Source organism: Bacillus rossius, chromosome 2 (genome assembly GCF_032445375.1).
Source record: "Bacillus rossius redtenbacheri isolate Brsri chromosome 2, Brsri_v3, whole genome shotgun sequence".
Classification (NCBI taxonomy): Eukaryota; Metazoa; Arthropoda; class Insecta; order Phasmatodea; family Bacillidae; genus Bacillus; species Bacillus rossius.
In genome coordinates, this window is record NC_086331.1 from 18914373 (window position 1) to 18930131 (window position 15759).

Consider the following 15759-nt stretch of genomic DNA (forward strand, 5'->3'; position numbering starts at 1 on the left):
TGAGGTTCTCACGGTATACGAATTAATAAAAAATATTGCCGGAGTAACGAATAGTGCTAAGAAATGAAGTTTGCTGCTGAATATGGGTTGAATTCCCCACGTAGCCATGTTAATTTTTTAAGTCTTTCACATAGGCACTGAAAATATTTATATTAAATTGTAGGGCACAATATTTATTATAAGCCGCAGTTCGTTTTTAAGTTAGTTAATTGTAACTAACAATTTGGCTTTGACAGCTTAATACTCGTGAATGAAAACAATACAACCGAATTGAGAACATATTTTTTTTTTGAAGTCGGTTAAAAATTATGTTGTTTTCATGCTTACCAAATGTAATTTTCCACGTAGAACTGTTTGTTTACTCGTACTATTAAGCCGAGGATTTTTTTTTACCTAAATTATACTTACATAAAAATAAAGGCATTTCTTGAATCAGAATAGTTTAGTTTGCAAAGCATCACTTAAATTTTTAAATATCAAAATTGTACACATTAGCCAGCTGTGAAAACACAGAAAATGTGCTGTGATTGACTATAATGCAAATTTTCAGGCAAAAATTTTAACTATGAATATTTGCTGACTACTAACGTCAGATAAAAAGTATCTGAACAAAAAAATGTAATTGGCAATGCTTATACAGTCAGTAGTAGAAATGTCAATAATACAGGAATGCTGATGTGAAAATGTAATAACTCAAAATGGCGGGTGGAACCGAGTCTTAAATCGTGCGAAATCATTGGGCATTACTTTTGAAGCAGTGAGCTTTAGTCAGCGGTAGGAACTCTCAGATTCATTTGGAGCAGCAGTTTAAATGAATTCATTTGCGATGTTTAAGAAAAAAATTATTTATGTAAATTTGTTGTTCAATGTGCGTGAAAGTTTGTGTATGGTTATTAGATAATATGTTAGTAGATATAACTTTTATTAAATTTACTATTAATAAAAACATGATATTAAATTTGAATTTTCCCATACTTAAATTTTGTAAATGTATATTATATTGTAGGTATTTTCTTTTAATTCATTTTTAACTAATGTTTTATGTGTAGAGATACGGAAATTTCGCGCATTCATTTAGTCGCAAATTAGAATGCAAACTTTCATACTCTCGCACTGTGTTCATGATTGGACAGCAGTTGTTTGGACACGCCCCTTTACGACCGAGAGCCAACGATGCCCAGCTAGGAGAGAAGTAAGCGAATCAGCTAGTGCTAATTAACAAGTATAAAACTGTTCTCACTAAGAAATCAACCAATGGATAAGCAAACATCGGTTTAACACACCTATGACTTTGAATTCTACCCTGAGGCCAGATGAATTCGCGAAATTTCCGGGTCTCTATTTATATGTTACATATATATAATTTGTTAGTAATTTGTTATTTATTTAGTTCTGTAAGGTAATTTTTAAATTGTGTTTAATATTCTTGGTAATGTTTTTATATTTGGGTTATCTTAGTTACATAAATATTGTTTAGTTATTTTTCTAAAATTTTAAAATAAACGTAGTAGATTTCACCACATTAAATAAACTTATAAAACTAAAATTTATAAAAAAAATTTGGCACAATTCCGACTGTTTAAAAATTTAGAGTTAACGCATTCCAAATTCATGTCGTGGTACAGGGCGAAAGCTTATCGTGCCAAAGAAGTGCGCAATGTTTGCGCTGTGTCAGAAACGTCTTGACTACGACTTGCGCCCGCGACGATTCTACTTATTGACGTGACAACGTCTAATAAATCGATGAACGCCGGCTGCACGCACGAAAAAGTGTCCCGTCACGCACATGGTTCCATTACACTGTGTCCCGTTACGCACATTCTTCCGTTACGCTGTGTCCCGTTACGCTCATTGTACGCTTGCGCCGCATCTATCTCTCTTCCACTCGATTGGCCTATGCGTCCGAGGAGAAGAAAGACAGCGGCAGCACACAACTTACATCTACACGTGAACTATTTCGTCGACTGTTTATAAAGTGAAGTGAAAAGTTAATGTGGTTTTCATTGCTTATTACAAAAACAATTTCGGCAATAAAGGTTAATTATTCTTGCATTTTAAAAATCTGATTACTAGTATAATTTCAAGTATTTATTCTTTTATTATTAAAATAAAAATGATTTAATTTTATTCATAAAAGTATGCAATCATTTCATCAATGTTTTGTTATGACGTGGTCACGTTAAACTATCGTCCGTAAACCGACTTGTACAGACAACCAATTTTTTTTTTATTTATTGATTTTTGGTTTTGTTGTGGTTCCGTTCCAGGATCATTGGCAACCGGCCCAACACGTACACGTTCACCAAAGCGCTGGCCGAGCACGTGCTGGTCGAACAGAGCCGCGGTCTGCCCATCGCCATCGTGCGGCCGTCCATAGGTGAGTTCAGGTCCGCGGAGGTCGGAGGGAAACCTACACCGGCGCCCCCAGGGGGGGGGGGGGAGGGTTGGGGGTTTAGACCCCCTCCGAAAATGTGAAGAAAAAACCTAGAATGGAAAAAGTAAAAACATTCCCAGTCCCAGCAAAATAGGTACGATGGTCTGTGGGCAGCGCTCAATCTACCAAACTTTGTGAGATTTTTTCACGTCAGTGTATACATTACGGTGTTAGTATTACATTTGTAGTCTGCTACCGTGAATTACTTTAATTTTTTTACAAATTAGTTTGTGTTATATAAAAACTAAGAACTGTTTGTGCGCTACGTTTATCTCAATTTTTGCATAATTTTGGACTGTATTATTTCAGTTTTAACTAGACATTAGATGTGTGAATTTTATACCCTTTGTTTTTGCTCGTAGAGTGAACTTAATTTGTGTGTGTGAATGCAGTAAAAAGCAAACCATCATTGTCAGTGATTTAAGTTGCACAGAATGTGGAATTTAATGCATGCTATGATTCTCATAGTATTAAAATAATACTCATTTTAAGCGGACGAGACCCTGGGTTTGATAAAGGTATCTTTGTTTCATTCTTGTCTAAAGCAAAATTTAGTACCGTACTAAAATTTATTCTTTTTTCTACCAGCAGTATATTCAATTATTAGATATAAAACTTCTTAAATAGCACCAATTTTCACCTAGAAATCCAAATTTTCCCGGGAGAGGACCCCCGAACCCCCTCTTTATTTTTGAAACCGGTGTTCCTTCATAAAAAAAAATTCAACCCCCCCCCCCTCCCCCACCCGAAAAAAATTCCTGGGTGCGCCTCTGCAAACCTAAGATGCACATAAAGTTCTGCCATTCCCGATTACACCCGAACAATTTTACCTTCGGCCAACTTCGGGATTTGTTTTATTTTTGCGCAGGAAAAATGAATTCAAATATTAAAAGTGGTCGGTTAGGTTAGCTACATTAAAACACTTTAAAGCACTATGGACGGTTAGTTAGGTTAGTATAGCTATATTAAAATAAACAGAGAAATATAAATATATATAAATAAACCCGAGGTTGGCCGAAGGTGAATTGTTCGGGTGTAATCGGGAATGGCAGAACTTTATGTGCATCTTAGGCTTTCCGAGGTCGGAGGTCGCTGCTTCGAGCCCCATCTCGACCTCAGCGAGCACGCAGGGGAAAACGTTTGATACACGCTAACTCATACAGGTTGTCCATAAAATAATGTCCCATTTTCATTTGTATATTTTACACTTTCATTCAGACTATTTGCAACAAATCATACATAAAATTGGTAGGGGCATGCAGATTTCGCGAAAAGATTTCGGGACTAGATGAAAGTTAAAAACCTGTAGCATCGTCTGTGTTTCGTGATTGGGAGAGTTCCTCCCAGGTACACATCGATTGTAACCAACACCAATCACAGTGATTCAGTGCGGAAGTAAACGCGTCCTGAGTGGCTCGGTCAAATAAGGCAACGATTTCTCTCGCAGACGGCCGCCAATCACAAGGAAGAAACCACAGGTGCGGGTGTACCTTGTTGCAGTCTAATAAGTGTTCAGATTTTTTTCGCGAAAAATGCTTGCCCCTACAAATTGGTCAACTAACCTTAGTTTTTCTTACAAATGTCAAATATGTGCTACTTTAGTTAAACTGCACACATCCAACCTACAGTTCAATTCTTCCCACACTTTGGTTAACACGTCCGGAGTAATGGAAGCAACAGCCGCTTCAATTTTGTGTCTCAACTCTGGCAAATCATTAGTAGAGACCCAAGAATTTCGCGGATTCATTTCGTGTTATGCTAAAATTCAAATAATTATACTTTAGTGCTGCTTCTGTCATTGGTTCTCTGTTAATCTGGAGGACTGACGGCCAATTAGAGACCCTCACTCATATAAATGTCGAATCACAGGCCACCCAGTCGAGACGACTCACAATTCAACAGCCAATGAACAGTTGGCATTTGCCCGAGTGTGTAGAGGATATTGGAGTATATCCTGGAGGTCATTGAATCCGCGAAATTCACGGGTCTCTAATCATTAGGTAGCGGCGGAACGTAGACACAATCTTTTATAAAGCCCCAAAGAAAAAATGCATGGCATTATGACAGGGGAACGTGGATGCCAGAGAAAATAGAGTTCTGTCGTCTCGACCATCACGACCAATCCAATGGTCAGGGACCTCAACGTTCAACCATCCCATACAAAGAGATTCCAATGGGGAGGTCTGAAATTACAGCCCCATTCTTAGCCAATTGCAGAACACAAAATGCTTTATGCTCAGGAGTCACCATTTTGCATAGGTGGTGCTACAAGCTAGAAAACAACAAAGCAGTACTCGTGCATGCGCTTATCTAAAACTGCTTGAGTCATTATTTAATTATGACCGTGAACCAATACTATTAAAATTTATAACTGGGGCATTATTTTATGGATAGGCTATACGTTATTACTGTGTACATTGAAAAAACAAATTATTCCTCGTTTTATTGAAATATCCTGTCGGCCTAATCAAATTTAATTAATCACAATAATTTATTTTGCGCATCTTACAACGTTTACAGTTTAGTTTAAAAAACCAATTTGTTAAGTTTAACAAACTTTTTATCTCTGATGCAAAAAATTGTTTTAATAACCATAATGTAATATTTTTTGCCATACACATGCATACAATTAATTGTTGAAGCAAACAAACTTTTTTCTCAATTGGGGACAGGAGAAATTCCATATGTCAAACTGGCTACATCTCGACTCCGAATACCCTTAACTCTCTACGAATTGGTGATTGAACCAGAGGCTCTATAATAGGGTTAATATTTTTTTTGGACTACTTTGGTGCGGAAACATCTGAAGCTCAGGAATAGGTTGACATCTTTATAGAAATTGACAAAACTGAACATTATATTTTTGTATTATTTTGTAAGTTATGTTAGTAAATTCAATTATCACAGGCAAATAACTTCTTATAATTTGCATAGGTAATACTATTTTTACTGTTTAACATATTGTAAGGTAATAAGCATGATGAAAGTTGAAAACATTTGTAAATTCCCATTTTTCAAACATTGCATGACCGGAAAATAATTTAATGTTAAAGACGTTTTAAATTATTAATTTTATTTAACCATATAATAACCATAATCAAACATAGTGATCACGTCATTTAAAGAAATGAATAAGGAATTATACGAAAAAAATTATTTTGTAAATTTTTATAAACTTTTTAGTACTATGTATGTGCGACTGGAATATGTCAACCGATGATTAAGCTTTTTTGGTCGTTTTTCTCATTACTGTAGCAAGCAATTTTTCCGCATTATAGAGGATAGAAACGTAAATTTATTTCTTCCTTCCCACCCTACTGTGTAGCATGCACTAGGATGAAATAAACTTCCAGTTAAAGCCTCGTCCATATCGGAATCACTAGAGTGCCTCGGTGTGAGACAGAACAGGGGTGGGATACAAGAGCGAAGGAGCTGGGTTTGAATCCATGACGGGCCAAACTAATTTATGTTTCTTATGTTTTCCCACATTCACTCAAAAAAAAATGCTGGAACGGTTCCTCGCTGCAAGCCAAGGCCGAATACTCGAATACTTGCCTGTTTTCCTCGAACTGCAATGTTGGGTTTATCCTTCTCAACACTATAATTTATTTTGTAAATATAAATGAAATAATCATGTAAAATTATAGAAACTTGTCAGTTTGTTCATTTAAATAAAAACAATTGTATTTCTACAAACAAAATTGGTTTTCTGTAATGTTTGTTTACGGACGATAGTTTAACGTGACGTCATAACAAAACATTAATGAAATGATTGCATACTTTTATGAATAAAATTGAATCATTTTTACTGAATTATCACTATTTTGTATGGATACAAAGGAGTGAAATGAAATCTACAATATAATTGATAAATTTACTTTTATTTGCACTCATTAATTCAAACATGTTTATTACTTTAACGAAGAGATCATTTTAACTATAACGTTTATACATGTTTGCTATTTAACTTCTTCCAATCTGTGTTATTCTGTTAAGGATAGGAAGATTATAGGAAAAGTAGGAAACGAATAGGAGTGATTCAAGTTTAATGTGCCTCGAAAAAGTCAAATCGATGGTTGTTCCAATCGAGTGGAAGAGAGATAGATGCGGTGCAAGCGTACAATGAGCGTAACGGGACAATGTGCGTAACGGGACATTTTTTCGTGCGTGCAGACGGCGTTCATCGATTTATTAGACGTTGTCACGTCAAAAAAATATCTCATTACTACCGGGTTCGAATTCTTGCCCGGGCATTTATGCTGTGTGTCGTCCCAGTTACTTCATTAGTTAAAGTTATTTGTAAACCACACCCTGAATAGCTTTTAATTGTTAACAGCATACATTAATAAGTATGATAAGAATAATAAAGGCCAATTTATGAATATTCAATTATATTTCCCATGGTAAAAAATTTATGATTTTATTAAACATCAATCATAGTCCCTCAAGAATTGTTTCTTCAGTAATTGTATTCCTTAAATAAGTAGAGTTTTACTAAGTGGGTCTTTCACTATGTGATGTGTGATACTAACTGGGTTTTTACTATGAGGTACCGTTTATTTTATGGACCCATTTACTGAGTAAGTCCTTAATAAGAGGTGCCCTTTACTAAGTGGTCCCTGTACTAAGCGATGCCATTTTCTAAAATCGGGGCCTTTACTAAGTGGTAACATTTACTAGTATGTGCCTCTTAATAAGTGGTACAATTTACTAATACGAGAGCTCTTTACTGAGTGGTAACATTTACCAGCGGCGTAGCTAAGGTGACTGGTGCCCTGGCCAGACTTGAAAATGGCGGCCCTCTTGGATTAAAACATTGGAGGGAGGGGGGAGCGTTCAGTAACCGCGAAACCGTCGCGGCAGCACAACCCCCCCCCCCCCCTACAACGGCGCCCCTGGCGGGGGCCATCCCTGCCCCCCCGCCTGCTACGCCACTGTGGGCGCTTTACTAAAGCCCACCGCACACGGTACAATATTTTCTACTAGTTTGCTTACTAGAATGCTTACTGGTTTCTGTACTGTGTAGGCTACAAGCTGAAACACAAGGTGCGCTACAAGTTTCTGCTGCACACGATTCTAGCTGCCTTACTAGTTTTGTTAAGAGAATATTCTCCACAACAAATTTTTATTATAATTCACATTTTTTACTGCAAACAAACAAGGCTCTTCTGTGTATGTATTTATTAAAACGAGGAGTTGGTCACTAGTCCACTTCCTTTCCGTCAATGTTTATCACGACATGCGCGCTTAAAAGTGTAAACAACCCCTCGTGCTGTTTTCGTGAGTTCTGATTGGCCACTCCTTAAATATTGGAACACACCAAGCAACGAAAAAAGGACGCTGTCCATTACGCAAAACCAGTAGCCCAGCTCGTACAGCTACTGGTATTCAGTTTGAATTCGAGTGAAGGAACTAGTAGTGGAGCCAGTACAACTCCTAGCTTACAATATTGTAAGGAATATTGTACCGTGTGCGGCGGGCGGGCTTAAGCGATATCGTCCGCAAGCGTGAGTGCGGCCGGTTGCAGTGACGGCGGCGTGGAAGGAGCCGATCCCGGGCTGGGTGGACAACCTGAACGGGCCGACGGGCCTGCTGGCAGGCGCCGGCAAGGGCGTGCTGAGGACCATCCTGTGCTACCGCGACCTGGTGGCCGACCTGGTGCCCGTCGACATCGCCATCAACCTGCTCATCTCCGTCGCCTGGCACACCGCCACCGCCAGGTCTCGCGCGCTTCTCGTGCGCTCCCGCTCGCAGCTGCCCTGCTGTGCGCCCCGGTGGCAGACTGCAGGGGCGTAGCCAGGCGGGGTTTTAGGGGTTCAACCCCCCCCCCCCCCCCCCCCGAGCACCAAATCTTTAATTAATTTCTTATTCATCACTCAAACAAATTTCATATTAAAATTAATACAGTTTTTACCATTACAATAGTTAAATTTAAGTACTGAAAACTGCTAAAATAGCACTATTTTACACCTTAAAATCCAAATTTTCCCGGGAGAGGACCCCCGGACTCCCCACTTTAATACGGGGGGGGGGGGGCATGCTTATTAACACCCCCCATACACAAATCCTGGCTACGCCACTGTGTCAGAGCAAGGGCCCCAGCTTTGAATTACGGAGAGGGCGAATGACCGACGAGTTTGGGGTGGTGTGGAATACCTATGAGCAGAGACCCGTAAAATTCGCGGGTTCATTTCGTGTTATGCTAAAATTCAAATAATTATACCTTAGTGCTGCTTCCGTCATTGGTTCACTGTTAATCTGGAGGACTGAGGGCCAATTAGAGACCCTCACTCATAGAAGTGTCGAATCACAGACCACCCAGTCGAGACGACTCACAAGTCAGCAGCCAATGAACAGTTGGCATTTGCCCGAGTGTGTAGAGGATATTGGAGTCTATCCTGGAGGTCATTGAACCGGCGAATTTGTCGGGTCTCTACCTAAGAGTAGGGACCGGAAAAATTCGCGGGTTCAAATACATGTAGGATGAGCTCCATAATTCTACGTACACTCGGTCAAATGCCACCCACTCATTGGCTGCTGTCTTGTGAGACGTTCCAGCGTAGCAGCCTGTGATTCGATAAAGCTTTGGTTGGGTGTTTCTCATTGGCCCAGAGTCATCCAGGTGAGTTGTGAACCAATAACAGAGGCAGCACTGAGGTATAACGATTTGTATTTTAGCCTATCGCGAAATGAATTCGCGAATTTTTCCGGTCTCTACCTGTGAGTGAATTAGGAAGTTCGAAATTTATAAAATAAAAATAAGAGTTACTTAATTGGCTATTTTACGCAAATCCGACATCTTGAAAATTCATTATCCAAAGTATTCTTATATCTGATTTCTAAGAGAACTAAGTTAGAAAAAATTCTCACAGCATAGTGGCAACTAATAAATATTAAAATAATATATTTTCACACAAAAAAAATTTGAACCGTCTTCAAAGGTGAGGTGTGTACTAAAGTGGTTTAGGTAACTTCAGTTACCTCTACAGTTTTCTTCTTAGATCTATAAACCGGTGTTATCTTACACTATACATATGAACCCGATATGTCTGTGCCCAGGGTTTCCCCTGTGCTTATGCATATTTTACCTGGGCCCATCTTAACATGGATTTAATCTAGATTTAATAAAGGGGAGTTAGTCATGGCTTCAATCACATCACATGGCTGGCCAATCCCTGAAAAAAGCACATGATGCATGCAACCCTCGAATCCACAGCATGATTAGGCATAAAGGCTTCAGCCTGAGACGCACCTAGGTCCCTCCCTAACCCGAACCCTTCCTAAAAATACACTTAGTTTTAGTTAGGTTAAAAAAAAATTGAACCTGTATATAAAAAAAACTACAAAATGTCAACACTCCTATTTGTTGTTTTCCCTGTGTACAACGTGTCACAGAATTCTAAAGCTAGAATCCGGTGTACTCTACGCAAAGATCCAGTTATCTTGTTATTTTCATTGGAAATTCGTAAATTTACTGAATTTCTAACACTGGGTTGTCACATGTCACAGGAAATGAATGAAATATGGTTTAACCAGAAAACCAAAAAAATGAAAATAAGATCTACAACAACACACAAATCCTTGTAAAGGTGCTATCCTTTTGCTTGTATAGCAATGGAAACTGCCACAGATATGCTATACTTCATATATCCGTGCTCTTAAAGCTATGTTGTTAAGAGTTCCCTTAAAAGGTGCAGTTATAAGTTTAATTTGAAACACTCACGTACCTACTATTTATTATAATTTGTATGTTAAGTGTTCCGCAGTATAAGCATACAAGCTGGTGATCTCGTGAAGCCACGTCGATGTAGGGTGAAAATCGATGCTTTAAAATATATGTGTATGTAAATAATAAGGGTGAATGCAGTTTCAAACATTTGTGTAATTTTGTAATATTTTTAAAGTAAAATTGTTTTAATCTTCATATTTACTTACCAATATTCTTTCCTTTTTCAGTAAAGTTTTTAAAAAATTTTAATGGAAAAAGTTAAAAAAGTAATACATTAAGTATAAAATGAGTAGTATAAATGAAAAAAAAAACATTTAATGTAGTTAGTTGTGATAGAGGGCATACTGCCATAACTTCGCCATTTATCAAACAAATATGTTCCTTAATCTAATATAATGTAATGTCTCGGTGACATAGGGTTTGTTAGAGATGACAGGGGGTGATGATATGAGAATGGACCATTGGCGGATTACACAGGTGTGTAAAAAGGGAGTACTCCGAGAAAAGCCACCTGTTTACGGTAATGTCCGCCACAATCCCTCATTGAAAAATTCAGGTTTAGGTGAAAAACGTGTTTGTTCTGTTTTTATTAAAGCTAAACATACAACGGAGTACTTACATGAAAGAAGAAGATAGTAAATTTGGTATAATTTATTTTAATTCAAATTAAAAATAAGTTTTTTTATTAAAATATCTAATATTTCACCCCATAGATGCTTCATTATTTATAATTTTGGTTTTATTAGGAATGTGCATGTTACAGAATCCACTAAAGTGGGAGGAGTGAATTTGCACATATCCAATTTTGCATTGGAATTAAAGATGAGCCTATTTGTGCATTTTTAATTTCTCTCTTTGGTTATGTGGTGTATTAAATGTTAGATGGTGCTATGGTAAAAAAAAATTGGACTCATATTTTGGAGGATCTATTTAAGTACTAGTCAAGCAATCATAATTTCATTTTTTCAAGTTTAAATTTTTTTTTTTTTAAATCAATTGAGGTAAATGCTGGGTTGGTTCCTTACCATAGTTTATGGCCCATATTGTCCCTAGTATACATGCACTGTATGGGTTATGTGTGTTCCTCTATAATGATTCCACATCTGGCGATAATAAGAAGACAAAAAAATTTTCCTTCTGTTCTACTTTGTGGCGAAATGAATTCGAGAAATTTTTTTGATATTTTCTTACAGTAAGGACTCCCTAAAATTCAACCATAGCATATTTCTTTGCTCTTAACTTCCAATAGTTTAAAGGAAACACTACATGCTAAACAACTAGTAGAGTTGGTATCAAAATGAGAAAGTAATTAAAAATACACCGTAGGCTTCCTAAAACAAAACAGCTGCGACATTTCAGGAACTGACATCTGTTTCCATCAGCAGGCACAAACAGAGTATGTTCAAACTGTGTTCGCCTGTCCTGTCGTCATTTTATTGTCCAGAATGTCTGGTTAGTCTCTTCGCTGTGATATTTTGCTGACTAATTCCCTCCTTGGAATTCGCTGTGCTGTCCATGCAATTAATTTTTGACATCAGCTGATTTTCGTTTTGTCTCTTGGTATTGTATTGGGGTTTTTCTTTGACACATACAGTGTAAAAAATGAATGGTATATACTATAAAAAATAGGTTTAATATTATATCATACTATTTTTCAGTCAATATAAAATCAATTTTTTTACAATTGTTAGATTAACACAAACAATGCCACTAAAGGCATAACAAAGTAGTGCTAAGAATTCTTATGTTAAATCGAACAATTAAATCTAGCATTGTACAGAGTAAACTGACATGTGCTAAAAACATTACGAATATCGAAACCTAGAGATCAATTTAACTATATTGTTACTCTTGCTAAAAAAAAAAAAAAAACATTAATAATCATCATATCTTTGCTTTTTGTTAAGGAAGCCACAAATGACACCCATTTAAAACAAATCTCAACTTTGCCCCCATCCCTTGAAAACAATAAGAAAAACAGCGTGACTTGTTTTAAAGACAAGCATAATCAGATATAAACACTCTTCTCATGTGTGGTGACATTTTATCCAGTCAATTACGTTGGCTTAATGCCTTTTGTTCATTTTTTGCGCAGTGTCGATGCACCCATTTTAATTCACTTCAGTCAACTTTTAAATATTGATGCCATTTTCATCAACACTCATCAACTGCGTCTACTCCCGCAGATCTGACCTCACGTTTTTCTGCTGAAGCAAACTCCTTGAAATATTGCTCTGCACTTGAGGTATGTGCATAAAAACTATCAGTCGCTTGATACCCTATCACTTTATGTTATATTTTACTTTAAGGCTAGCCTTGGAAAATTTATAGTTTTCTATAATTTTTGGTATTAATTTGCTGATAGTTTCACACGCTTCAATGACTTTGAGTCGATGGATAATATTTAGTTCTTATGCAGCCAAAAACCGCGTAGCCTACTTTAGAAGAGGCAGCCAATGAATCGTGTCATAGTAGCTAATGTGGTGAAGTGGTAAAATCCAGTGGCGAAGGGTGAATTTCAAAGTGCGGGAACCAAGTATGTTCACTGTCACCCCCTATAAAGGTGGGTGGTCCGGGAGTCCTCCCCCGGAAAAATTTGATTTTAAGGTGCAAATTGGTGCTATTTAAGCGGTTTAACGTATCTCTTTTGTAGGAAATTTTATGTTCTTTAATTTTGTATCAAAAAAATTTTTTTTTTGCTAAAACTCATAGTTTGGAAAATACTTAAGCAAAAGCGATGAATTGTACCTTTAAACAGCCCTCCCACCTCCCGTTCACCACCAATGGGTCTATTAGTATGTTTTTCATCTATTTTTCTTTTGTTGTCTCGACTAATAAGGCGGCTTCCGCAGCAAAACAATTTTAAGTGTCAATGAAAGCCAGGCCTAAGAGTTTCTCTACAAAAACAAAATGTTAAGTCAACATTTCCTATATTATAAGAAAATTAAAAAGCTGGTATGACTAAAACTTGAGCAATCGTCGTTACACGAAGCAAGATTTTTTAATCAGTGAAACAGTGAAAGATACGCTCGGAAACATATCACCAGCATATATCAAAATTCACGAAATTATGATCTTGGTAGTAAATGCAATACATTTTAAAGTCACACAGAATTTAATAATCTTAACTCTCACTTTCAAGCATGAGCATGTGTGGTCGTTTTGTTAGGCTATTTCGCTTAAGTAATAAATACATACAAGTCAGTCTTAAAAAATCTCAATATATATACTGCCAAAATGTTAACAAATCTGTGCATACATAACAATTTTGAAACTAAAATATTGAAGAAAGCTCTGTAATTTAGGAAGTTTCCTACTTACCATCCTGTCAGCTTATAGAAATTATTGGTGGAGTGGAGAGATTTGGGCAGCGCTTAACATTTGTGGTCTTGAGAACTGATGCAGGTGAATGAGGTGGGGTGGAGCAGCACTGGAATGCAAGAGCGGGGAATACAGGAGATCTTGAGTAAACTTGCTGACCAGCAACATTGTCCGGTAATATCCACATCCGGGGAATTGTTGAGGTGGGCTGCTACTTAGTTATTTGTAAACCAAGTCTAGTCGTCGTGTCTTGCGAACAAAATTGTCAATTACATCACTGTAGAAAGTTTTTCTTTGTTTCAGGGAAAGCAATAATATATGTTCAATTGAAATGAGTCCAAGATTTGACAGTCTTTCTTGTTTCTGGGCGTTTCTGATGTAGGTCTTAATTCGTTTCAGTGAGGTAAACGAGCGCTCGACAGATGCACTTGTTGCTGGAATTTTAGCTACTAACGAACACAATTTATACAGCTCAGGAAAACCGTCAACACTTAAACCCGACTGTCTCAATACCTGCAGTATCTCATAAATTGATTTTGATTTAAACTCTGCTAAACTGAATTTTGCAATTAATTCACTCCTAAAACGAGGTAAATCGAAGTAGTTGCCATAAGAAGATTTTAAAGAGGTGAATGCTTCCTCGGGAAATATTTTTGCATTTTCCTCGTTTTTATTTGGATCCATTAGACCCAGGAACTTCAAATTTTCGAGTGAGCTGAATCGTGTAACAAGCTGTACTAGAATATTATCAATAATTTCAAAATACAGTTTTCTGTAGCTAGCTTCTGGATCATTTTCCTCAGATGTACGCCGTTTCTTAGTGGGAGGGTCATCTTTGAAGGCGGACCAAATTGTTGAACTGAATGTGTTTCTCTTCTTAGAAATTAATTTTTCTGTTTATTTCAGTTTTTGAAGGCAATAGCTAATGTCGAAAGTTTTTGCTTGAATAATCTGAAACAATGCATCTGTGATGGAAAATAAATCAGAAAACACATGTAACATAAAATTAAAATTGTATTATTTTAATGCAGCTAGGAAGCCACGCGCAGCAATGTAGGTTTCGGTTATGTTTTCGAAAAGGCTTATCAGATCTGATTTGTTTTCAAAAATCGTATGAACTAAGCGGGAATTATAATTCCACCTTGTAGGACATACTTTGGGAAATCGTTTGCTCACAAATTTGTCTAATGCCTGTTTTCGTTTGGTAGAATGAGAGAAGAATGAGGCAAACCCACTTAATGTTTTGAAAAATATCTTACAATCAGTAATGTTGTTGAGTGATTGCGAAAGCACAAGATTAAGTCTATGCGCACAACAATGTATGAATATAGCATTATCATATTTTTCTCTCACTAATTTTTGTAGCCCATTCAGATGACCAGTCATAACAGCAGCTCCATCGTATGTTTGAGATACCAATTTTTCGCCACATTTATACTCATCTACTAACTTAAAAACGTGCTCTGCCAGTGCTTTTGCTGATCTGTTAGAACGTTTGTAAAACCGAGAAATCTCTCTTCGATGTTACCCTCGTTCGTTACATACCGCAGTACAGATGCAAGCTGCGACATGTTGGCAACATCAGACGTTTCGTCAAGGATTAGTGCTACAAAAGGAGTTTGACTAACTTGTGTTTTAATTTCCGTTACAATCGCTTCGGCAATACTTTCTATTATATCATTTTGTATGTTACTAGACAAACCTGTGAAAACCTTAGAAGTTTCCAAATGTCAGGCTAATACTGAATCGTAACTGCTTAACAATTACACTAATTCTATGCAATTACCGCGGTTTGAGGAACATTCTTTTTCATCGTGACCTCGGAACGCAAGCTCTTGTCGCCCGAGAAACATAGTGACATCAATCAAACGTTTCAAAACTTCTGTTTCGGTCCACAACCTCATTGTGTTTTTTGACATCAGCGCGGAGTTGTTCGTTTAGATCCACATCAACACGACTGAATCCAAACATCTTTAGCTTACAGACGGCCGATAAATGTGTCTGCGAGAGTTCATGTCTCTGAGCTGCTTTATGAAAATTGTTCATGTCACTAAAACCGTTCTTATTCCAAACTACTTTCTCATTAGTAAACATTAAACAAGGCCAACAGTACACTTTTAAAGTTTGTTTACAAGCAGTAAGCCATTTGTGCGAACTGTAAAAATTAGATTTGAAGTGTCTTTTGCACTGCACACCGCTTGATTTAGCATTTATTACCATACACGACATATCTGGCGTGGGTCTACCTTGCAAAATTAAAACTCGTTTTTGTTCA

General features: G+C 37.1%; 1 protein-coding gene across 1 annotated transcript in view; it reads left to right on the forward strand.

Moving 5' to 3' along the window:
- The window catches only part of LOC134529146 (putative fatty acyl-CoA reductase CG5065), a 218543-nt gene that overhangs the window by 167410 nt on the left and 35374 nt on the right, over window positions 1–15759 (forward strand). The window contains exons 5-6 of the mRNA XM_063362916.1: window positions 2268–2377; window positions 7962–8154. Of these exons, the coding sequence (XP_063218986.1) occupies window positions 2268–2377; window positions 7962–8154 (303 nt within the window). The remainder of the gene's footprint in view (window positions 1–2267; window positions 2378–7961; window positions 8155–15759) is intronic.